The 26973-nt window shown below is 33.7% G+C and overlaps 2 protein-coding genes and 1 long non-coding RNA gene across 4 annotated transcripts in view; all 3 read right to left on the bottom strand.

Annotated features, from left to right (window-relative positions):
- Positions 1 to 6655: 6655 nt before the first annotated feature.
- On the bottom strand, positions 6656 to 9529 carry LOC130243740 (uncharacterized). Its single transcript, XR_008839163.1, has 3 exons — positions 9501 to 9529; positions 9074 to 9097; positions 6656 to 6722 (listed from the first exon to the last, which is right to left on the bottom strand). It is a non-coding gene; the product is annotated as an uncharacterized LOC130243740 (long non-coding RNA).
- A 7840-nt stretch (positions 9530 to 17369) lies between these two features.
- On the bottom strand, positions 17370 to 24631 carry LOC130243739 (caspase a-like). The gene is given in 8 exon segments (XM_056476026.1): positions 17370 to 17668; positions 18600 to 18709; positions 19200 to 19316; positions 19434 to 19674; positions 21762 to 21838; positions 21841 to 21937; positions 22972 to 23102; positions 24281 to 24631. Coding segments are annotated over 8 exon segments (1152 nt in total). The 5' UTR covers positions 24552 to 24631; the 3' UTR covers positions 17370 to 17560.
- A 2206-nt stretch (positions 24632 to 26837) lies between these two features.
- Positions 26838 to 26973, bottom strand: part of etsrp (ETS1-related protein) — a 5114-nt gene continuing 4978 nt past the window's right edge. For both annotated transcript variants that reach the window (XM_056475463.1, XM_056475464.1), the window contains exon 8: positions 26838 to 26973. This exon is cut by the window's right edge and continues 432 nt beyond it. The gene's annotated coding sequence lies outside the window, so the exon portion shown is untranslated.

Below are 26973 nucleotides of genomic sequence, written 5' to 3'. Positions count from 1 at the left end.
TTAGACTTGTTAAAATGGACACGTGGAACAGATATATTAGCTGTATTAAATGTGGTGAACTTGCAATGGCTGAATTTATTTAATTCATCTGGATTGGAACAAAGCATGGAGGAAAATGGTGACAAGCAACAACTTATTTTTTGGTTTACGCGTTTATTCGTTAGTTACTTATTTGTTGTGAAGATTTACACACTTTATCCTGGTGAATGCTGCGTGTTATTGTTGATTCCTCGATAAACAAACAAATATTTAAAAGTCGCAAACTATGCTAACATTATAGTCTTTATTTGCTGCCATGTTGAAGTTGAAAATATGTCAGTGATTATGCGGTTTTATGTGCATACTATGTTGATTTCTGATTATTATTATTTTTAATTATTTATATCATTGTATTTTCTAATTAAAAAAGCGGCTAAATTTCGTTGTAAATTGACAAAGGCCCATTTCTGAAACAACTGCTGAAAATATCTCTTTTTAATGTGTACGAAATAAATCTAAAATATTAAAAATTAACATCTCTGTTTGTTTATGCGAGAACTGTAAAACATCCTGGTTGCCTTAAATGTTTAAGCTAAATGAAATTAAGCTTATGAGTCCATTGAACTTATGTTATGTTAAACTGACTTAAAACAGCTTGCGTAACATAATAAAATAAGTTTATCCCGTTCTAACCTAATTTTATAAGTTACAATGACCTAAAAACATATGCTATCAGGACTAATTGATCATATAATTTTTTTTTACAGTGTAATAAAATAAATCGCGTTCAAGTTATTAGTTTTGTTCGCCACAACTGTTTATTCAACATGTCTGCTTTGCGCAATCTCTTTACATCCTCTTTGCAAAGCAGAGCAAATGGCTATTGCAAGCATTCCTGTGTAGCGTGTTTTGCAGCTCTTCCATGCCTGATTTAGTTCTTTAAGGAATAAATTATAGCAAAGTGCTGGGCGCTTGTCAGGTGTCGTTATCAGAGCTCAGCAGGCTTCCTGTCTCAAACCTCAGACTTGTCCGCCACACACTTCCGCACTCTGAGCTCGAAAGAAGGGCAACAAAAGGACTGACAAAACAAAATTGATTCGATAGAGTGCCATGCCAATGCATTGTTCAACATTTCAATTAAATATCTGGAAAAACTCGAGCAGAAATCGAACGTGCTGCGCGTCCATGAGCGGTTAAAGCAGGTTGTCCTAAAAAAAAACTAATAATATGAAGCGCCCCCATCTCCACTTGCAAGATAAGTTGCTGATTAAAACTTGTGAAACCGCAAAAGTGTTTTGCAGCTCAGAGTGCAGCTGCGCATCTTTGCAAAATCAGCATGCCTTAACGTCAACTTCTGCTTTCTTTCGCTCTCGCAAACCCAACATGACTAACACAACTGTGAAAGTTTGGCGCCTCGATTATTCAGAAACGTATTTTAATTATTGTGCATTCCTCATTCGTTTAAACCTTATTTAAATTATACATATTAATCACATAAATAAAACTAATATACAGCTCATACATGTGTTTATATTAAATATTTATTATTTTGTGTTATCACTGTTGTTGTTATAGATTTACAAACATATGTTTGGAAACGCTTTACAATAAGGTTGTTAGTTATAATAAACAAAATGAAACAATGCATTCATTGCGTTATAATTAATCTTTGTCGATGTTAGTTAATGAAAAAGGTTCATTAGTTAACTATAATTTTAGGTAGACTAGTGCATAATCTTAACAAGTGTGAATATGGATTTTAATATGCATTAGTAAATGTTGAACTATGATTAATAATGCTGTACAATTATTTCGTTCATTATTAGTTCATGTTAGTAAACACATTAACTATTAAATCGTCTTGTAAAGTGTGACCATAAATTTAATACACACAATGATGTGAGCCATTTTATTTTATTTTGCTAACACTTTAGGTCACATTTCACAGTATTAAACCATTAACTAACACTACTAGCTAATTAAACTACCAGTTAGCTGTTTATTAATGAAGTTGTGTTTAGGTTTAGGATTTGGGATGTAGACTAAGATCATCCTTTATAACTACTAAAGAACAGTTAATATTCTTCATATTCTAATGAGATATAGCCTACGTGAGTAATTAAAACGACAAAGCAAACAAATAAAACGAATTATGCCCGCGAGTCGTGACAGTGCCTGTGGTCAAAAAGATCTCAGCTGCATTTGGTTTCGTAGAATGCAGTGACTGCAGAATATTCAGACACTGAAGTGCACAAAATAAAATACAAATGAAAACTAAACAGATTTAAAAAGGTTGACCGGCGTCGATTTTTAAATCTTTTGAGCAGCGAAACAAGGTATAGGACCAGCAAAATAAATAAAACAAACCGAAAAACAACCCCAACATTTTCTATTTCGTTCACGACCGAATTATGTCTTTGCTTGCACACTTAAAGAAAACAAAAGCACAGACTGGGTTATTAAACAAAAGTATATTAAATAAAAAAATGATTCTAAAAAGTTATATTTAAAAAGTCTTTAAAAATATATATTTTTTATAATAAACATGCTAGATTTTATAAAAAAAAAATAATATCAATAAATAAAAACTAACCCTACCCTATTTTTCATTAACTCATTTTACTGTATTTTTGTTAATTTACAATAAACCTTCATTTTCAAGACATTGAAAAACATCATTTATGCCTTACATATTCCTATTTAGCAACAACACTAAACTCCAAAAGGTGTGTTAGATGCAGTGAAAAGGTGAAATATATTTTAACACTAATCCAAAATCAAACAAAAAGTGCTCAGGAGTAGCTAAATTAATTTATGAGTGCTGTTTGGGTAAGGGGTTCATCAGAATAACAGCAAAAGTAGGTCCAAGGCACTCGAAAAATGTGGAAAAAAATATTAAAAAGTCTTTATTTACATGCCTTAAAACACCTCTGGTTTTTTAATCAATAAAGACTTTTTAACATTTTTTTGCACATTTCTTGAGTGCCCTGGATTTACTTTTGCTGTTAGAAGTTGGACAACTATAACACTTTATAATTTTACAAGTATTTCTGACATGTAATGACATAGTCCATACATATCTGAATCCAAAATAGATAACAAAATGTTTAAAACGAGGTGTAGATGTCTTAAAAAAAATGTGCATTTTAATAGATTTTCAATAGACATGGATATTTAATTAGCAACAACACTGACCCCCAAAATTGTGTTAAATGCTTTGAAAAGGCTAAATATATTTTAATACCAATCCAAAATCAAAACAAAAGTGCTCAGGGGTGGCTTAATTAATGGTGCTCTTGGGTAAGGGATTCATCAGAATAAACAGCAAAAGTAGGTCCAAGGCATTCGAAAAATGTGGACAAAACATTAAAAAGCCTTTATGACATGACTATTCCTTAAAACACCTATGGTTTTATGTCAATAAAAGCTTTTTAACTATTTTATCCACATTTTTGAGTGCCCTGGACTTTTGCGGTTAGAAGTTAGACACTATAACATTTTATAATTTTACAAGTATTTCTGGCATAGTCCATACATAGAGTCCAAAATAGATAACAAAATGTTTAAAATGAGGTGTATATTAATGTTTCGGAGGTCTTTGGGTAAGGGATTCATCAGAATAAACAGCAAAAGTCCAAGGTACTAAATTTGGACAAAATATTAAAAACCTTTATTAACATGGCTATTCCTTAAAACCAAAGGTCTTTTAAGAAAGAGCCATGCCAATAAAGGCTTTTTAATTTTTTTTGCTACATTTTCCTTGGCCTTGCTTTTGCTGTATATTTTAATACAAGTTGGACAACTATAACACTTTATAAATAAGTATTTCTGACATCTAATGGTATAATCCATACATATCTGGATCCAAAATAGATAAAATATTTCAAACGAGGTATATATGTCTTATAAATATGTACGCCAATTGAAAATCTATTAAAATGCACATTGCTATTTTTATTTATAAGTAACAACACTGAACAACCCAAAAAGTGTGCTCAATATGCTGAAAAGGCTAAATATACTATTATTTTTTACAAGTAATTCTGGCATCTAATTGTAGTCCGTACACATCTGAAAAAAAAGTGTGATAATTAGTGCTGCACCATATATTGTTTCCGCATCGATATCGCAATGTGTGCATTCGCAATAGTCACATCGCAGCATTCTGCAATGTGGAGTCGGGATTATGATTGCTGATCAGCAATGAAGAATGTACAGTGTTTACATTTTACATTGCATTTGATTATTCAATAATAGGGCAAGGACAAAACAGCAATATGCATAATGTGTCGCTTCTTATAATGGCGGATCAAACATGTCGCAATTCTATGAAATATATGTGCTGTTTATAAAAAAAATACATCTAACCTTTTAATGCATTTTTCCCTCTTCATTTACAAATATCGTGGTATATTGTGGATGGTTTTCTTGTGATACATCGCTGATATCGTGATCTTAAATTATCGGGGGCAAAATATCATGATAATATCGTATCGTATCGCCTGAATATCTGACTACTTATTTCACTTTTATCTTTGCGCCATCTTATTTATTCTTGCAATTTCCTTGATTCACTCCTCTACAAGATTATTCCAATGAAAGTTAATGATTTTACTCCAAATAAAGTTATTCAAGTCATCTGCCGAAGTAGTAGTCATATCGCAATATAAATCACAGCAAAATAAAATATCGTAATGTCAGATTTTTTTAATATCATGCAGCCCTAGTAATGTTTAAAATAGTCATACTGTACCTCCTTTTTAATAGATTAATAGATTTTCAATAGGCATACCTATTTATAATTACACAACACTGAACACCAAAAGTGTGCTAAATGTGCTGAAAAGGCTAAATTTATGTGATAAAAAAACAAATAAAAATAAACAAATAAATAAATAGTTTTATTTTTTCCACATTTTAAGTATTTCTGCCATCTAATTATAGTCTGTACACATCGAGATCAAAAATTACTCATGCAAAACATGTAACAATGTTTAAAATAGTTCAATCTTTTAAAAACAAAACAATAATGTGCATTTAAGAGCCTTAAAGGTTTTTCCTTGCTAAAAACTATAAAATTTGACATGCATTTCTTATAGATCAAAATGAACCTGAATGCATTAGATCAGAACAAATCATAATAATTTTAAAATAATAAAAAAGACTACACTGTATAAAGTGCATATTTAAGAGTAAATGGGGTCAAACAGATAACCTCAGGCTTTTTTTTTTTTTTGCATGTCTGACTTCCGCAATTCACTGTGATTTTCACCCTGAACGTAGCCCAACAAATGAGACCACCATACACTAACCAACGAATAATGCTAAAGGTTTGCATGTGATGGTTAAAAATATATTAGTATTTAATTATATATAATTATAAATATTTCTTAATAAACTTCCCAGCCACAAATATAAAAAAAACACAACTTGTATTAAAACTGGGCGAGGATTAGAAAGAATACGATGCTTGTTATATAATTTAAAATGTTATTCCTCTTGTCCAATTTCTTTATGCACATTTTTTCACTCGCTACTCTGCCAGGAACTTCGCCGCTAGAGAGCACCTTCAAAATCTCAATCTCATGGCTCATTCTTCACGAATATAGAATCAAAATAATGCCGCGTTTGGTTCATTGTGCATCCCGTGGGTGCAACCAACAAGAATTGTGCATTTTAGTTTAACTTTTTGAGCGTTAAAAGCAGTTCGGTGTTAGTTTTTATTTAAATAGATCAAGCCGAAACTAAACAGCGCATTCTCTCCGCCTCCTCGTTCATAACCAGCGGGACCGTGACAACTGCTGAAGCAGGCAATAGAGAAACTCCGGTGTATATATATATATATATATAATATATATTATATATATATATATATATATACAGTATATATATATATATATATATATATATATATATATATATATTATATATATTACATAAATGGAAGTCAAAAAAAAGGGAAAAGACCTTCTAAATGACTTGATTGTGAGTAAATAATGTCAGAATCTATTTTGTGTACTATTTAAGTCACATCCCAATTAAAATTAATAGCATATATAAAAAAACAATAGATTATATTCACATTAGAACCAGGAATACAACGAGTTTATATATTTACTGAAAAATTCATTATGATATGGTTTGTAATTTGCTTTACTGACTATCAATAAAATAATAAACTAGCAAAGACAACTGTTCAATACAATGGACAAGTGTTTCTCAAATAAAATGTAATGTTTGAATATTTTTTACCATGCAATTGTTTGTGACATTTGTGGAAAAAAAAAACAATAAACAGTTTAAAAACTATCCAAACCCATGGTTTTGTGATGTGTCATTTAAGTTTTAAACAATGAGATGTTATAATACAGTCATTTTTATAAATTGTTAGTTCATATTGTAGTCATTTTTTAATTTTTAATATTTTATGAAAAAAAAACTCAGAATCTAAAAAATATGCAGATTGAGAATATTTAATCATCACTGAGCATTCTCAAGGTCATCCATCAGGAACCTGTTGTTCTCTCTGAGAGCTTCATACAAGATTTCTTTTCCTTTGTTGCCAGCAGATGTGATTGGGCCTGTTAATAACTCTCTCATCTTCTTTTGAGGAGTCTCCTTAGTACGAATGGTACAGTAATCCTCATTTGTGATGACTTTCTTCTGCCGAAGTACATCTAGGACGGGGTCCACATTATTAACTCGGTCTATCAATTCTATCCAGTGATCATCGATGAAGTTCACTGTCAAATAAATGTAAATGTCCACATGGTCAGAGTGAGGAGGCTGAAGATTAAAAATTAAAACATTACATATGAACATTTAAATCGTATTGGTCAATATGGCAAGCTGTTTTAATATTTCATTTATAAAAACATACTATTTTAAAGCTACCCCAGATAGCATATGAATGTGGGCCACTTTAGGCAGTTATGCGGCATTGTTGGTCTTCCTTCGGCCCAGACAAAATAAATGTGAGCCTGAAGTGGCCCACCTGTAAAGGGGGCCAAGGATTCCAATTCATATATGGACCATTTAAGGCAAAGATTTGGCACTTTTGGCAAAATGCAATCTGAATGAGAGCCTAATGTGGCCCATGTGGAAAATGGTCAATTTGGCCCAAATGACGAAGGACAAATATGCGCCACAGTTTGCAAAAATGTGGCATAGTCAATTTAAGGGTAATCTGGGTCTAAACCCAAAGTGGCTCACGTGTAGGTGCAAATGTGGCCATTATCTTAGGACATACGTATGTGGGCCACTTTTGGCAAATATTTGGCACAGTAAACTACGCTAATATGACTGTTAGCCTATAGTGGCCCAGAGAAGATAGGGAAAATATGGCCCAGTTATCTTAAAACATATGTGGACCACTTTTGGCAAATATTTGGCACAATAAGCTCAGGCTAATGTGGATTTGAGCCTATAGTGGCCCAGTTATCCTTAAACAAATGTGGACCACTTTTAGTGAATATTCGGAACAGTAAGATCTGGCTAATGGGGCTGTTGGTCTATAGTGGCCCAGAGAAGATATGACAAATGTGGCCCAGTTATCTTAAGACATATGTGGACCACTTTTGGTGAATATTCAGCACAGTAAGCTCTGGCTAATGTGACTGTGAGCCTATAGTTGCCCAGATGAGATATGGCATATATGGGCAAGTATCTCTGTATAAAGATGGTGTGAGTTCAAAGCAGTTGAGGTAAGATGTGGCAAGTATTGGTACTGTTATCCTAAAACATATGGTAGATCACATTTGGTAAAGATAAAGTACAGAGATCATTTGATAATTATAGGGGTCAAACCTTAGCTCTTTGACATGGCAGATATGGGTAGTAATATAGCCAATTTGTGGCCCAGATCTGTCAAACAGGAGTGGACCACCCCAGAGCCATCATTCCATTAAGTATGTGGTCTGGATGTACGTGTCTGTTGTGGGGCGGATCTGGGCCAGAATGAAAGCAAACTGGCCCAGAATAGGTTCTGGTTCATTTGGTTGAATTCTGGCTGATATGTGGTATTGCTATGGCTTAATTGTGGCCCAGATCTGGCAAACAGGAGCGGACTGCCCAAGTGCCATCATTCCATGCGGTACGTGGGCCGGATGTAAATGTCTGGTGTGGGCCGGATTTGAGCCACATGAATTTTGCTAGCTGGGACTAGTACTTACTATTTAGTTACTAATATCTTTTAGATTATTTATCGATTAACTACAAGTACTTATTTAAACGTTAATGCTACTTAGTAGATACCAGTACTTATTTCAATTCCTTCATGTTGTCCCAAAACAAATCAATTAAGTTGATTAAATTGTTTTTACAAATTAAAGTGAATTGAACATAAAACAATTAAGTTATCGCAAAAAAGTTGTCATATTTTGAGTGTAACTACTCTATCGGGTTTAGTAAATAATGTCACATTTTTGCCATTGATGTCTATGGGGATCTGTCAATGAGATATCAACCATTCAGTTTTGACAAAGTATTCCAATTGTGAGTGCATGTTTTGTTTTATACTGCTCTAGTAGTTATTCATCAGGTACCAATGATAATATTTTAATATGGACAATAATAGATACTAGTGCATAATCATTAGATCATTACTAGTACTTGCATATTGAATACATATTAAATAGACACTAGATAAAATAATATTATAGTAAAGTAAAATTACAATTTTTTTTTACAAAAAATATAAAGTAAAATTACAGTAAAAATATATAGTAAAATTGTATTTATTAATGTGATACAAGTTTTTTTATATAATTAGATAGTATGTATTTATTTCTTTGTTACTTGTGTGTTACTTTGTTAATTCTTGTTGAATTGCTCCTCAATTGTAAGTCACCTTTGACAAAAGTGTCTGCTAAATGAATAAATGTAAATGTTGTGGGGGTTTTTTTAGATGTAGGCTACCTGTACATATCAGGTAAGCATTAGTATATAGTGAATATATAGGCTACTAGTAGGTCTACCTAATGGAAAACAGGTCACTAGATGAAAACATTAGGATAAAAAAAGATCGTTGTATGTTTTATATATTAAATGTTAAAATTGCTTGCCATATTGCCGATTAGTGAAGGGATTCGCTTACCCTTGGAGAAAGCAGCTTTGCTTTCTGCTGAAAAACAAATAAAAGTTATTGATTTGGTAACAATATACAGTAAGGTTATATTAGTTAATATCAGTACATGTATTTATTAACATGATCCATTTTTACAGTATGTTTTCCTGGTTGGTACTGTTACTTTATTAATAAAGTCATATATGTTAACTCACAGTGCATTAACTAATGTTAACCAGCATGAATTTGTATTATTAATTATGCATTACTAAATACAATGAACAATGATTAATAAAGGCGGTACATGTTTTGATAATTATTAGTTCATGTTAATTAATACATTAACTAATGAAACCTTATTGTAAAGTGTGACAACTGATTTATTACAGCAAATCTATATATTGAATGTTAAACCGGCTTGCCATTTTGCCGATTAGTGAAGTGATCCATTACTTACCCTTAGAGGGAGCACCTTTGCTTTCTGCTGAAAAACAAATTAAAAATATTGGTTTAGTAACAATTAACAATTAGTTTGTATTAGTTAATATTAATTAATGTATTTATTAACATGAACGATACATTTATCATAGTATTTATTCATTATTAATGTTAGTTAATGAAAATAGTCATTCACTGTTAGTTCATGTTAACTCAGTACATTAACTATTGTTAACAAGTATGAATTTGTATTTTAATAATGCATTACTAAATATTGAACTTTTAATAATAAAGACTACATGATTTGATAATTATTAGTTCCTGTTAGTAAATATACTAACTAATGAAAGCTTATAGTAAAGTGTGACAATTGTTATATTACAGCAGTGTTTCTCACCCACGTTCCTGGAGGACCACCAATACTGTTTGAGTCACACATCACACCCAGATCTTTCAGTCTCTGCCAGTGGCGGTTCTAGTTTAAATGGCACCCTGGGTGAAACCACCCAAACATACCCCTCCCCATCCCACAAGAAATAAAGAAACTGTGGTTGACTTTAGATATATATTTTAAATATTTAAATATATTTTAAATATATACAATTAAAATAAATATTCTGAATACATTATATATATTATTAATATTATTATACAGTTATTATTTTAAATAACAGAAATGAATCCTAATGTAACTGAAAAACAATGTAAAGACACACAACTGGAGTAATATTCTAAGAATTTTGCATGAATATTAATTATGACAGTTCTATAGAATACAAAATATATATGTTAAATAGAATTATCTTGTCTTAGACCCGACTCATGGCCGAGAATTAATGTTATGAAGTCTTAGTTACCTCCCTGACTCATCATTATTCCTCCTTTCTGCTTCATAGCCATGCTTAGTCAAAGTTACTTCATCATCATATGATATAAACTTTAGTTTTGTCAACTTGCATGTCGATGCCTATCAGCGTGCATGTAAACAACCGGGATCAGGAGCAGCTCGTGTAAGGCGTGCGGGAATGGCTTTCTGCGCACATGCGTCAATTGTTTTCACCAGCGTTCTTTCGATTGCATATAGAGAAAAACAAACTTGCGTGTGCAAAAGACATCAAATGTGAATGACCCCCCAACGCCTTTATCCGGGACAACCACTCTAAAATAATACACTTGCATAAAGTAAATCTTATCTCAAAGCTTTACTGGGGCACTTTTTTTTGCACCATCTCCCAGTGCCACCCCCAGCAAGATACCGCCTTGGGTGATCGCCCATATTGCCCATGACTAAATCCACCACTGGTGTCTGCTAATGAGCTGATGATCTCAATCAGGTGTTGTTTGGTTAAGGAGACATGGAAAATGTGCAGAGCTGGAGGTCCTCCAGGAACGTGGTTGAGAAAAACTATTACAGCAAATTTATATAGGGGAGCGCGGGGCACAAAGTAATGTGGGGGTAAAATGTAACAGACTTTTAAGGTGTTTGCTCAGGGTTGACCATGGCATGCTTCCAAGGATTTCACCAGTGTCAGCAGACGTCTTCCTGCCAATTATTGAAAAAGTTTGGCGAAATTTGGATGAGAAACACAGGAGGAAACCTTTTGCAGCATAAAATTATTTTTTTATAGTCAATATTTTTTATTTTACAGAAATCTGTGAAAGTATGTAAGTAAACTATTATATTGTGTTGATTACCATCTTCTAGGCTGAAAAATGCAACCATTTTGAAAGACGTAAAAAGCACACAGTGACTGCTAGCCAGTTTTGAGAAAAACATGACACAGCAGGGTTAGGTGTAACAGGGTGTTACAATTAAGGCACACACTGTTGGACACCAATTAAACTAACTAAATAATTGTTGAATTTGAGTGTAATGTAAAAAACTTTTTAAAGAAAGTGTTTTTAATGGAAATTATTTTTTAATAGACAAAAAAAAATATTTAATTGCTAACACTAGAAATAAAACATTGTATAATAATGGATAATAATCCAAATAAATCAAAATGTGTTTATCCAATACATAAATTAATTAATTGAGCTAAGTACTAAATATAGCTACTGTTTAAAGTAAACTGGATTTAATTAATTGTGTAAAATCTGCCTTAAGCATGTGTTACAACTAACCCTCTGTCTGTTACAACTTGTCCCACAGGTGGGGTAAATAGCAACATTTTTTACTCCTGGCATTTTTGGCAATACTGCACAGCAACCATAAGTCCGGCGATCATACAACCAGTGCTCATTTGTAGGAGAGGTTTGTGTGCTGTTAGTAAAAACACAAATGGTTTGTCTAACCCCATTATTTTGTTCATTATTTGGCCAAAACCTAAAAGGGTTACTTTGTGCCACGCTTTCCCTTATTGAATGTTTAAAAACGGCTTGCCATATTGCCGATTAGTGAAGTGATTCGCTTCTCACCTCAGAGGGAGCACCTTGCTTTCTGCTGAAAAACAAATAAAAGCGATTGGTTTAATTACAGCAAATTTCATTGCACATTTAATTGCACAGAAAAACTAAATGTAGATTGGGGTTTTGTTAATAAAGAATCCACTTTTAAGATTCTAGTGAAGTCATTAAGATATTCTGCTCTAACAAAAACCTGACTTGCGAGACAATGAGTGAACGTCAAGTGAAATTGAAAGTAAAAACTAAGTTTTGAGTACAAATACATGAAAATTAATATTGATTATTCTTTCCAATTTGACTTCCTTTTAACAACCTTGAAGAACAATAATTTTCAAACAAGAAATGCTATTTATTTTTCGTTGTTTATCTTGCAACTTACATACAATATCTGAATTTCCCGCCTTCTGACTTTAGTTGTGCATTCTTTATACGTTTGTTTAACTTGCAACTCACAAACAATACATACACAATTCCGATAATGATTAAACTTGAGTTGCTTTCTTTCAGTCTTAAAACGCCTTCTGTATTTAGTTTTGCATTCTTATCTATTCATACCAATTGTACTTACATTGCCCTGTGTTTTCAATAGGTTCATCTGCTACTGCATTACACTTGACGCCCTCAGAATCATCCACGGTTCAGAAACCGCGTCTTTAGATGTGAAAGTGTTGACCATTAAATCAGCCAGATCTATCTCGTCTTTCAGCTTTTCGATTGTAGACTTTGAGACGCGCGGTCCCTGCCTCCGATCGCCCAGTTTGCTTTTAAACCTTCTTAGATTATCAGCACCCGATCCTCAAAAGCTTCCTGCAGGTGCTCCTTAATAGATTCCGCCATGGTTCCTCAAAGTTTGGTGCCTCTTGTTGAAGCTTGCTGACAGCGAAGCAAGAACCACTGAAGTTTTTTATAGAGGGGCGAAGGAGTGTCTTCAGCTCTAGGGATCCTATAGAGTCACACTTCCTGATTCTTCATGCACATTTCTGAAGCACAAAAAGTCACAAATACCGTGTTATGTAGATACACTACCAGTTAAAGGTTTGGAACCTGAAAAGTTTTGTAATGTTTTATATAAGCTTATATTCTGTTCACAAATGCTGCATAAACATGAAATTCTAAATGTAATAGGCTATTAATTTATAGAGCACTTTCAAAACAGCTAGGGCAGAGCAAACATGCTGTACATAAAATGCAAATAACAAGAGAGGTGAAGAAAATACAAATAGCAATAACTGCTTAATGAAGCAAGTGCAGACAAGTTAAGAAGCATTAACAGCAGATTATACCTGTTAAAAGTTAAAGAGAACGAGTTTTAGATGTTTAATTTATTTAACATTATTTAAAAAATGTAATGTCATGTAATTTGTGGTTAAAAGCTGAATTTTAAGCATGTTTAAGCACAGCAAACTTATGTGATTGGAGCATTCATAAAGATCCACTGCAATTTATTATAATTTACCTATTAAGTCATTAAGATTTTCTGCTCTTCAAAAACACGAGTTAGAGAGCAATGGGTGAATGTGAAATGACATCGAAAGCAAGTTCAGTGACAGAAAAAAAATGATTCAAAGATGATTCCTTGGATTTACAAATGTTTTCCACTTGTTATTTTTAAGGTAAGCGGTTGCAAACAATTTATTTGGCCTGAATTTAACAACAAATTAATTTAAATATTACTGAATTTCATTTGTTCAAATTCAACACAAATTTTTCTGCAACAATTTTGCAGAAATCAATTTTTTCAGTGCATAATCCTTTAAAAAATTGTGGTATTGGGATAAATTGTAGTATCTGCTCAATAAGAATCATTTATTTATATTATTACTATTATTATTGTTGTTGTTAGTTTAGGACACTGCTACAATACCATTCAAAAGGACCATTCAAAGTTTATTTACTTTCATTGAACACAATAATTGCTCAAGAGTGAAAGTAAATACATTTTTAATGTAAATAAAAGATATAGCAAATAAAAGCTATTATTTTGACATTTCCTTTTTTATCAAAAAGCATCCTAAAAGTAAAATACATCACAGTTTCCATTCTATTACATTTATAGGGCACTTTCAAAACAGCTGGGGCTGAACAAAATGCTGTACATAAAATGCAAATAACAACAATAAGAGGTGAAGAAAATACAAATAGCAATAACTGCTTAATGAAGTAAGTGCAGACAAGTTAAGAAGCATTAACAGCAGATTAATACCTGTTAAAAGCTAAAGAGAATGAGTTTTAGAAGTTTAATTTATTTAGCCGTTATTGTATTGAATGCAGTTTAAAATGTAATTTGTGGTTAAAAGCTGAAATTTAAGCATTAAGCACAGCAAACTATATGTGGATTGAGGCATTCATAAGGAAATCCACTGCAATTTATGATAATTTGCCTAATAAGTCATTAAGATTTTCTGCTCTTTCAAAACACGAGTTAAGAGAGCAATGGGTTGAATGTCAAATGACATCGAAAGCAAGTTCAGTGACTGAAAAAATGATTCAAAGATGATTCCTTGGATTACTAATTTTGGCACAAGTTATTTTTAAGGTAGCGGTTGCAAACAATTTATTTGGCCTGAATTTAAACAACAAATTAAGTTCAATATTACTGAATTTCATTTGTTCAAATTCAACACAATGTGTTTGCAACAATTTTGCAGAAATCATTTTTTCAGTGCATAATCCTTTAAAAAGTGTGGCATTGGGATAAAATTGTAGTATCTTCTCAATAAGAATCATTTATTTATATTATTACTATTATTATTATTGGTGTTAGTTTAGGGACGCTGCTACAATACCATTCAAAAAGGCCATTAAAATTTATTTACGTTCATTGAACACAATAAATTGTTCAAGAGTGAAAGTAAATACATTTATAATGTAAATAAAAGAAAGATAAAGCAAATTATAAATATTATTTTAACCGTTTTTTATATCAAAAGTATTCTAAAAGTAAAATACATCTTAGTTTTCATGATACTAAAAAAAAACCTTCAGAACTGATAATTGTATAAATAATTATTAGTGATATAGTACAATAAATCATTATAATCATTTAAAAAATCATAAAATCAGTTAAAGGATTGTGTGACGCTAAAAAGTATGAAGAAATTCAGCTTTGAATCACAGGAAATAAATGAAATATTAAACTATATCAATAAGAAACAGTTATTTAAAGCTGTAATAATATTTCGCAACTTAACATTTATTTACTGTATTTTTTGATCTTATACATGCAGCAGAATTGGCTTTTTTTAAAACAAAATCATCTTACTGAAATGTTTGACTGCTTGTGTACAGAATGTTAATGGACCACTTTGCAGGCAGCATTTGTAATGAAGACTACGCTCTATTTCTACTGAATACCTGCACAGTTTCTTACAGTTTATTGTAAACAGGGCCATGCACAAACCGTTACAGGGACAGGTGCTGACCTGGGGGGTGGGGGGGGGACGCAAAGTACAAACCCGGGGGGTGGGGTTGTTTGTGGGAAAGGCGAAGTGAAGACCGGGGGTGGAAAGGGGGGGGAAAAGGTTTCGAAGTATTAGAGCCTGCTCAGCTAGCCTACTCGACAGCTTCTTCCACAGGCTGTTAGAGCCCTCAACTCCAGTCAATTTCCCCCTCTGAATTGTCCACACATGTAGCGAATGACACTAAAGCTAAACTTGACTTGCCTTTCTCGTTAACTGCTGTGATTTTGTGACTAACCCCCGTAGTTCATTGTCACTAGCTCACAGCGATTTGAAGTTTTCTCTGCAGGTTTCATGTGATCAGACCCTTGCTGAAACTGCTCATCAGCTCCATGTTGTGCCCGGAAACTAATGCAACTGCTTTCACTTTCCTCAATGTTATTCAGTCTACTTCATAGACACTGGAACTGGCCTCCAAGGTATATTGTCATAATAATTAATAAAAAATGACATGTTTGGAAAACTAATAACACTGTGGTATTATTATTATTCATATTTTTAATAATCAAAGACAATGACATTGAGTTTGCATTTAGTTTTATAGCTTTTGTAATACAGTGCATAAAGTGAGCGCTGGAGGATTCTCAGTTCCTCTGATTTATTAGGTATAAGTTTGAGTAAAATATTAATATTTGTTTTATTCTATAAAGTCAAACACATTTCTCCCAAATAAAAGTATTTCTATTTAGAGACATTTTCTCCCACTAAAAATGACATCTTGTGAGAATAATAAATGTTTTCAGTTGTCGTGATTGAAGATGAAGGTTATTTCACTATAGTTGTATATCAGATGTTTATGGGTCATATAATAATACCCAAAGAGCTCAAAACAAACCAACAAAACTCAGACAGAGATTTGGTAAAATTGCTGATGGCCAAAAAATATAAATTTTGGACTGTTTGTAATGTAAATCAATGAGATATTGTAGAGATGGTGTCATAAGCTGCATTTAAAATGCACTTTGGACAGCAAATGGTTACAGATATAGACAACCCAGGCTCATTCTGAAAACGTACTTCTATATATATTTCTGGAGACCATCAAATACGTCCAGGAGGTATGTTTTTTTGCAGTTTTTGTTTTCGCTAATCCACGAGAGGCTGCTGTGTATGCTTTTTGAGATCTCAAATTTCTATGGTGAGTGCCATTCGAGCCTGCTCTTCTTGAGTAAATCCACCAGATGCCGCTGTCGACTGACTGTTTGACTGACTAAATGACTGATTGACTGATCCACCCTCCTCCTTCCCTAAACCCAACCAATAGTGTTTTCAAAAGCACCAATTGGCCTGCACACCCACTTCCCAATCGACAAATTTATAAAGCAATCCTGAAAAAGAAAACCTCTCGCCTGATTTTTACCACGTTCACCACATTCATACCGTGTTAGTTGGTTGTTTATTTTATTCTTTGGCTTCTGTTTTTGTCTTAACTGCTTTCTGGAACCGTTCTTCACTGGACTCGAACCCCGTCATTGTGGTCAACTCCTCTCTGCATCTCAAGTCTGCTGACGTACATGGTGAGCTACCAGATGAACTGGTAACTGCCGGAAAACAGTCCATATGGAGGTAAGCAGTCAGCTGGTAAGCGTGAAAAGGAACAATATCATACCGCCCCGTAGTGTTTGTTTTAAAGATGAAATGCAGCCATACGTACTTCTGAATACATAATTAAGGATCTCCAGAGATGTATATAGGGCTACATTTTCAGAATGAGCCTATGTTGGATATAGCCATATGCACTCCAAAAAATGACGCTTGCTGTTTGTACAAACTACTTATTCAAAATGAGTTGAACCAACACAATTCTTAAGGTTTTTTTTTAGACAACTTAATTGTTTATGTTGAATCCACTTAAATTTGTAAAAACAATTAACTCAATTGATTGGTGTTGATCATATTAAAATCAATCAATTTCAGATTTTTTGAAGGTGTGTTTTAATTTCTGCTTGTGGTGTTATGAGCTCTTCAGGCTTTCACATAACACAGGTCACAAATACAGCCATGTCTATGTGAACTGGAATGTTTTGTATCAGAACAGGTTTTTAGTTCAGAGGAATGCAAGTAAACAATTTAAGTCAGTTTATATCATTTTTTTCCTTCATTTGAAAGCTATTTTTTAGACATACTGTAAAGTCTTTTCAGGAATCATTGAAGAAGCAAATGCACACGGCTGTCTAAAATTCACAGATGTGAACTTATAATTGACTCCTGGATATCAGAGTCCGGGGAACAGGTAGAACAACTTCGGCAGCGTTGCTCTGTCTTTACATGCCATTTGCTTGTAGTTTCCCATCATATTTGGGGTGTCGAAACGTCTTAGAACCTGTATAAAGAAAACATAATTAACATCTGTGGCAAGAAAAACAGTTGTGAATGAGCGATAGACACAAACATACTTAAAGAATACATCAATTTCTTAAAGAACATGATTTAAGGCAAGGCACTGCAGGTAAATAGGGAAAATACTTACAGTATCATAGTACTTGCCCAGTTGATTACATAAAAAATGCAAGTCTTCTATAATAATCTTTAAATATGTAAACAAGGCATTATTTAATTAAATATTCACCAATTAGCATAAACCTCTACTGCAAGCAATATGAACATTGGATAAAGTCAAGTTCAAAATTCATTAATTTTCCTTCGGCTCGCCACAGCGGAATGAACCACTAACTATTCTGGCATATTTTACACAGCAGATGCCCTTTCAGCCGCAATCCAGTATTGAGAAACACCCAAATACACTCATTCACACACACACACACACACACACATATAGACTACGGGCAATTCTGTTAATCTAATTCACCTATAGCGCATGTCTTTGGACTGTGGGGGAAACAGGAGCACCCGTGGGAAACCTACGCCAACATGGGGAGAACATGCAAACTCCACACAGAAATGCCAACTGGCCCAGCCGGGACTAACCAGCGACCTTCTTGCTGTGAGGCGACCTTCAAAATTCATTTCATTTTCATTCTGTTTTTATATAAGAGGTTTTACAAAGGGGATTTTAGGATTCTATTTTCTCTTCAGAAAATTGCAGAATAAAAAGTGTATTGAATCGGTCATGCTGTATATGAACAAACCACTCTGTAAAAAAAAAAAAATTTTTTTGGGGAATATTTTCTTACATTAGACTAAAAAGCAAAACTACAGCATCAAACCCCTAAAATCTCAAAATAGACGTGCATTAAAAGCTGATTTTGCCTGCAGTGTTTTGGCCTAAACTGGTTAAACTGCATTTATTTTACCTTCCTGAACAGTTCCTCGATGTGATCCTCATGTGCACATTTCATGAACACATCCACTACGGTTTGGACGTAAAACGTTCCATTCTGAACATGCCGGTAAGATTTGGTGTCTGTAAAGAAATGTTCTGAAATTAGTTTTTTTTTTTCTCAGTAATAAACTTTTTAATGGCATAAATGTAATCTTTGTGTCTTTTTTGTAATTTTATGTCCATTTAAGTCTTTGAAATCTGTCTTGAGGGAACGAATTTACAAATATATCAACCCTGCAAAAAATGAATGTGTCTTTGTGTCTGGAATTAAAATATAAATTTACTCACTTCTTCACAAGTGTTTCCAAAAACATATGAGTTTCTTTTTATTTCATTGAACACAAAAGAAGATGTTTTGAAGAATGTTGGAAACTGATATCCATTTACATCCACAGTAGAAAAGAAATATGGAAGTCAATGTCTTCAGGCTTCCAACATTCTTCAAAATACCTTTTTTGTGTTCTACAGAAAAAGAGAGAAACTAAAACAGGTTTGGAACAAGTGAGTAAATGATGACAATATATATTTTATTTTCACATTTTTGTGAACTACCCCTTTAAGAATGTATTACCTGGGGTGCACGACATCAGAGAAATGAAGTCTTTCTCCTTATGCACAAAGTCATCATCCTCTATTTCCATTGACTCATCAGGCTCACCATCACTGGCCCAAACACGGCCATGCTCACCTGAAAGACAATCAGGTAAGAATGTTGGACAATTTGGAAATATTACTATAATTAAACAAGAGATGTGTAGCAATACACATAGGTTATACTGAAAAATGCATACTAGTTATTTTATACCTCCCCTGCAGGCTTGGATAAGAATAACCTTTGGTTTATTGCGCAGAGCTGGACAATTCTCTGAGTTCAGATGGCGGTAGACATTATCAACCGGAAAGGAATCAGAAGGGTTGTTTGTCTTATGGTAATGGACACCCATAATGGCGTCCCTTTTGCCGTGGGACATTATAACCACAAATGCACTGTCTGAATACTTGTGTTCCTCACGTTGAGCAAAGTCCCTGATGGCCTCATCCATGTCCTGCCAACCAAACACACTCTATTCAGTAAATCAAGATGACACTACATTATATGAAAAGTACAATTAGACAAATACCATCAATTCAGTTCTTCAGGATCAGTGTTGGGTAAGACACTTTATAAAAGTATTTCATTACTAATTGCTAATTACATCATTAAAATTGAATTTAAATGACTTTTCTAACTACAGTGGTCCCTTGCTATTTGCAGAGGTTACGTTCTAAAAATAACCCGCAATAGTCGAAATCCTCAAAGTAGTCAGCTTCATTTTTTTACAATTATTCTAGATGTTTTAAGGCTGTAAAACCCCTCACTGCACACTTTATACACTTTTCTCAGACAGGCATAAACACTTTCACACTTTCTCTCGTGTTTAAACACTCGCAAAGTTCAAACTTTATACAAAAAATTTGTCCAGTATTATAGAATGAACGCAAAGATCAAAACCTGTTGTCACATTCATTGCTGTCGGCAAAAGGTTTATAAAGCTTTTTAGCTATTGCGTGGATAATGTTGGCATCCAGCGTACTGTTCTTTATCCTGCAGTCACTGATCCACAAAACTAAAGCAGACTCCATCCTTAGGGGGGGTCGCACACCAGATGCGCTGCGCACATTACAGTTAGAAGTAACACACACCAGACGCGCACGTCGCATGTTATTTAAAATGAAATTATTCAGATGTCGCTCTGTGGTGTGGCAGGAAGATATACAGCGTCCTGAGTCGTAGCTAGGCACCGCAGACAGCTGCTGACCTGCGGCGCCGGTGTGCTAACCCTTATATAAAACTATGTTTGCATCCGGAGTGCGACCCCCTTTACTTGCTGTGGACAGTTACAACCCTCTTTGCATCCTTGTTGGAAGTCACACTGCTAGCAATCAAAGATTTATGTTTATTTGGTAAGCTGAACGCATTCTTGTACATGAGACACTGAGGAGATTGATTGAAAATGGTCTACAGTCAATCAAGATGCAGAACCTAAACAAAAAAAAAGCATGTCATATTGCACAAAAAAAAATTCAGCAAAACTGCGAGGCTGTGAAAGGTGAACCGTGTTATAGCGAGGGATCACTGTGCTTTGATTGAATGATAACTTACACTGTTAACAATTTCCAGTGGAATTTACAGTAACTCACCGGCAGTAGTTCACTAGAAACTTACTGTAAATCACTTACAGCATAAATATTGCATTTACAGCAATATTTATCTTGCTGTATATGTGTTTACAGTATTGTACATCATTACAATAAATTATACAGAAATTATCCCAATGCAACTTTATAAAACAGTAACATACTGCATAACGGTTGTACAGTAAAATTCAATTCATATTACAGTTAAATACTGTGTCATTTACAAAAATCGTTAACAGTATAGTTACTCAATAAGTAATTTAATTACTTGATTCGATACTAAAAATCCACCTTAATCCAAACGCATAGACAATAGAAATTAAAACCATAATATTTTAAATTTAAGTCAAACAGGACTTTTAGTTTAATTTTTAAAAATTAACACTTAAATTTGAAGCAACATATCTATCAAAATGCGACACATTTCAAAGTACTGACTCCATATTTCATTCCATACATTGACATTAATTGTCTAACACATTTTTATTGTTTCTTAATCATGTAGGATTTTCATATAAAGATTCGGAAATTTGATTTATAATGCAAAATATCTCAATAACAAATATATATATAAATATACAATTACTTATCTTCTCTGAATGTATACACTACATTATCACAGACTAATATTTTTTTTCTTAAAGCCTGTGCAACTCTTTAGATAAATGTTGTATCTTAAGCAAAATATATATGGATAACAAATAAATACAATTATTCTTCATCCCTGAATTGATTCATACAGAACTGTTGAATTTATTTACAGTATTGAAGCAAGTATTTTAAGAACTTTAAATAAATGACCAAAAAGTATTCCCTTACTTCTTTTTTTTAGTGGAAAGTAAATTAATTACAGTAACTAACTACATTGTAACTAATCACACCCAACACTGTTCATGATAATTTCCTCTACAATCTGTAGACTAGACATTGAATAAATGAAGTTTTCCTTATGCACCTTTGCTGAAAGATTTGAACTCTTGACAACTTGATAATCCAGCTCCTTTAACAGCTTTTCCATGTTCTCTTCATCTTTTCTGCACCGCTCCTTTTCATAGCCTTATCGTCAAAATCCACATTGTTGATAAGCAGGGCTAGCCGTTTTCGGACAGATTTCTCTTTTGTTTCATAAATCTAAAACAACAACCAAGAGAATATTACCATAGCATTGAACTGGAGGCACTGGAATTAATGCTACTGTAAAAACAAAAATTACTACAGCATTGTTAGAGTAAATGGCGGTTCATTCTGCCCTGATAATCAGGGACTAAGCTGAAGCAAAATGAATGAAGGAATGTCACACTGTTAACAATTTGTTCCTGTAGAATTTACAGTAACTTACTGGAAGCAGTCCACCAGTAACTTACTGAAAATCAATTACAGCAAAATACTGTATTTACATTTACAGCACCATTTATATTGCTGTATATGTATTTACATAAACAGAAAATATTTACATAAAATATATAGTAATTTTCACAATGCAACTGTGAAATACAGTAACATACTCCATAACTGTCCTACAGTAAAATACAGTTCATATTACAGTTAAATATTGTATAATTTACCAAAATCGTTAACAGTGTAGATTGAACTGATCTGTTAGTGCCCATAGCTCATGATGAGGTCTTCGGATGCAAAATGATTAGTTTCTTATAACATAACAGTCCATATGCAGGCATCCAAGAGAACACAAGTGCCATTTTCCTGATCATTTTGATAAACACACTCTCAAATGTTTTTTTTTTTGGACTCACAGTTTTGCTTCATGAGAAATGGCATCATCTAGAGCAGGGGTGTCCAAATTCGGTCCTGGAGGGCCGGTATTCTGCTGAGCTTAGCTCCAACTTGCCTCAACACACCTGCAAGGGTGTTTTCTAGAAAGCCCAGTAAGAGCTTGATTAGCTAGCCCAGGAGTGTCTGGTTGGAACTAAACTTTGCAGGACACCAGCCCTCCAGGACCGAGATTGAGCACCCCTGATCTAGAGCAATGAATGATAATTGTGTCAGGTCTTTTTTTGGTAAACCGTAGGGACACAGGCATAATACATAATTGTTTCATAATTTTGGCCTGAGATTGAGCAAATTAACAGAATTTTTTACTTTTGCATTTAACTATAACTGTGTTTTTTCATTATCATGTATTGTTTGATGTATAGGATACTTGCCTCCTGTCCTTTTTCTCTAAGAATTTTGTTTTTAAATTGCTGGCTGCATGGAGTAACCTTCAGTTCATTCAACTGAGCTGGATGCTTCGGAATTGGTTCTGGTACAGGTGGCTCCGGCTGGGAAACTCCTCCTAGAAAACAAAACATGAGCACATCAGTAATTATACTGAAACGCATGTACCATTATCCCACCTTTATCCTGCCCTATTGACATTCCAATCTGAAACCTTAGGTTACAAGTTCCAAAAAATGTTCAGAAATTAAACTTTTGGGAAACAAAACGGACTGATGCACTTTAATCCAGTTTAATCAAGTTTTTTTTGACAGGTGTTAAATGTGAACGTATGTTTCCATTCACGCAATGTAACCTAGGCTACTTTGAATCTTCTCACAAAAAAATTCTAATGAAAGTTGTAATGTCCTAAATTAATGACACTATCTTTATTTTAGGACTAAAATGTAGGCTGAATGTCTCTGACTGAATTGCCAATTAACTCCAATTTAATTCAGCAAAGACTCGAAACCCGGGTGGCATGGTGGCTCACTGTCGCCTCACAGCAAGGTCGTCATTGGTTCGAGTCCTGGTAGGGCCAGCTCTGTTTGGAGCTGCACAGTGGGTTTGCTATAGTTTCCCCCACAGACATGCACTATAAGTAAATTCAATGAACTAACTTGATTGTAGTGTACAAGTGTGCGTGAATGCAAAAGTGTATTGGTGTTTCCCAATAAAACAGAAAACCAGAATAGTTGGCAGTTCATTTCACTGTGGCGACCTTAATAAATAAGGGACTAAGCCAAAGGAAAATTAATGAATAACTCGAAGTCCAAAAACAAAGGCAAAATCGTTAGCTCGATGAATATTCACAAATGTAGGTGATTATTAGGATACATAACAGGTTTTTTTTTTGCCTTGACATTTGGCGAACAGGAAATGACAGTCTTTAGTCTAATGACCACACATGGGAGGTGTGAAATGAAGAATTGAAAAATGCCTGTCTTAAATTTCAGAGCACCGAGTTCAAGGAAAAGATTGTAGACATGGATAAAAGGGTGTAAAAAGGTCAACAATCCGGCATTATTTATCTTGCTGTAGACCTAAAACTGACTTCCTTTTCATATAGAAGAGAGTAATAAATAATTAATAATGGGCTAAATAGCCTAATGAACATAGGTTAAGTCAAATGAATGAATGTATTCGATATTATCTCTGATAAGCTGACAATATGCACTGCATGTATGTCTATAACAACTTTTAAATTATGACAGACTGACTTTTTTCGCAATTGTCATTATTTAAAGCTTTACTTACCTTGCCTTGTGTTCTCCAAGAGCTCCTCTGCTACTGCATTACACTTGATCGCCCTCAAAATGTCCACTGTTACAGAAACTGCGTCTCTAGATGTGAAAGTGTTGACCATTAAATCAGCCAGATCTATCTCGTCTTTCAGCTTTTCGATTGTAGATTTTCGGACGCGCGGTTCCTGCTTCCGATCGCCCAGTCTGCTTTGAAACCTTCTTATATTATCCGCCCCAATATCACTAAAAGCGTCCTGAAGATGATCCTTAATAGATTTGGCCATGTTTAGCCCAGGGCGCTGACTGAATGAAGAAGCTTAATGTGAACACAATGCGTCGCCTAAGGGTTTCTTTCACTTTTCCAAACAGATTGCGCAATCAACAAGTAGACGAACATGTATATTCATGCACAATCCTCTAGGTGACTTGTGCCCAATGCCCAACATTTTACTTCGACATGAGGAAATACACTGCATAAAACATGTATACAGTTAAAGTCAGAATTATTCACCCTCCTGTGAATTTGTTTTTCCTTTTCAAATATTTACCAAATGATGTTTGACAGAGCAAGGACATTTTCACAGTCTGATAATATTTTTTTCCTCTGGAAAAAGTATCATTTGTTTTATTTCGACTACAATAAAAGCAGTTATTAATCGTTTTAAAACCATTATACGCTCAATATTATTAGCCCCCTTAAACAATATTTGTTTTTGATTGTATAATGATAGTTTGTTCTATAGACCAGTGTTTCCCAACCCTGTTCCTGGAGGCACACCAACAGTACATATTTTGGATGTCTCTGTTATCTGACCCATTAACTTCAGGTTTTGGAGTCTTTTCTGATGTTATAAGAAGATTCAGGTGTGTTTGATTAGGGAGAGGTTGAAAATGTGGACTGTTGGTGTGCCTTCAAGAACAGGGTTGGGAAACACTGCTATAGACATTGACTTGTCTATTTACCATGACTTGCCTAGTTAACCTAAGTAATCTAGTTTAGCTTTTAAATGTTTAAGCTGAATAAACAGTGCTGTGTGTGTAAACCATTATTTTATAACAGTCACAACATGGTCAACTATTTGGTAGAGCGGGCAGTTAAAAGGTTTAAATGCAATGAAAATATTATATTATTTGGCATAAAAGTGAAATTATTGAACCAATAGGAGCCTGATTAAAAATTCAGATGGCACTCTTCAATTGTAAAGAACGTGTTAATCTATAGCTGCCGTTTCCCTCTATAAAGAACATTTCTTAAGATGGAAAGTTTATCTAATTTTCTCATTGTGCCAAATAGAAGTATACTTGATGATATACGCGACCTTCATACCTCTTCAAAAGGGGTTATTTCTAAAAATCTTTACTATTATTAACACAAAACAGTCCCCCTTAACACATGCACTGAAGCTTTTTGGGAGGAGGAACTGAATTTAACGATTGAAGAAAATATGACAACTTGCCTTCGCTGTACAACCAAACCAGCCACACTGTTACATACTTTCTGATCTTGTTTGATTTTAAGGGGAAAGTCTTCAGGTGATTTTCTGCTGTTTTTTCATTATCAATAGACCCAAATCCCTTGGGTACAACACCGTTTGGAATCCTGCCAGAATATGTTGAATTAAATTCAGTGCAGCCTTTGCAACTTTACTAGCTAGACAACTTATTCTTATGAATTGGAAGTCAGCAGCTCCCCCTTCTTATTGACAATGAGTTTTTGATTTCTTACATGCTCTCCGAATGGAAAAGATTCAGTTCGCAATAAAGCAAAGGCCAGAACAGTTCCAGAAAGTCTGGAGCCCTTTTCTAATTTTTTTGAAGGAGACACCTATATTTTAATTGCCCTTTTTTCTTTCTTTTCTTTGTATAATTTATTTATTCTTTGGTTTTTTTATTATTCTTATTTTTATGTCGTCTTTGTATATCTTTGTGTACATATGTGGTATTTTACCTTTTATTTATATACTCATTTAGTGGATAATTATGTTTTCCTGATAATTGCTTGTTTGGTGAATTGTATTAGTGTGTATATATGTATATATATGTATATATATATATATATATATATATATATATATATATATATATATATATATATATATATATATATAATGTATCAATATTATGTATATATTATTGTCTGACCTAAGCTGAACCTAATAATAAAATAAAAATAAAGATGGAAAGTTTACGTGAACATTAAAGGTTACACAAACTAACAAAGAGCTTAATTTTTTAAAGAGTAAACCCAATTTCTACCCACATTTGGTGCATGGCCATATGTTTACATAAGCCTTTTAAAAACATATAGAGTCGGGGTGTCTTAGAGGCTGGTGTCCTGCATAGTTTAGCTCCAAATGCCTTTGACACACCTCCCTGGAAGTTTCTAGTATACCTAGAAAGAGTTGATTAACTGGTTCAGGTGTGTTTAAATGGGGTTGGAACTCAAATAAGCAGGACACCGGCCCTCCAGGACCGAGTTTGGACACCCGTGATATGGAGCAAACTTTTAAAAATGTAATCATCCATCTTCAATACACTTATATAAATAAAGACATGGTGAAAAGACAAGCTGTAATATTACATTTATTTACAAGAATTCACAATCTGATGTCAAACCATCAGTTTACATAAGATAAAACAAAACACATTTACAAGATTAATGTTCCAATGTGAAAAGAGGTAGCTAACATGGTTATCGAAAGGCAC

The sequence above is a fragment of the Danio aesculapii genome, chromosome 16 (assembly GCF_903798145.1).
Source record: "Danio aesculapii chromosome 16, fDanAes4.1, whole genome shotgun sequence".
Classification (NCBI taxonomy): domain Eukaryota; kingdom Metazoa; phylum Chordata; class Actinopteri; order Cypriniformes; family Danionidae; genus Danio; species Danio aesculapii.
The sequence above is the reverse complement of the archived record's forward strand: the minus strand, read 5'-3'. Positions and strand labels throughout refer to the sequence as shown.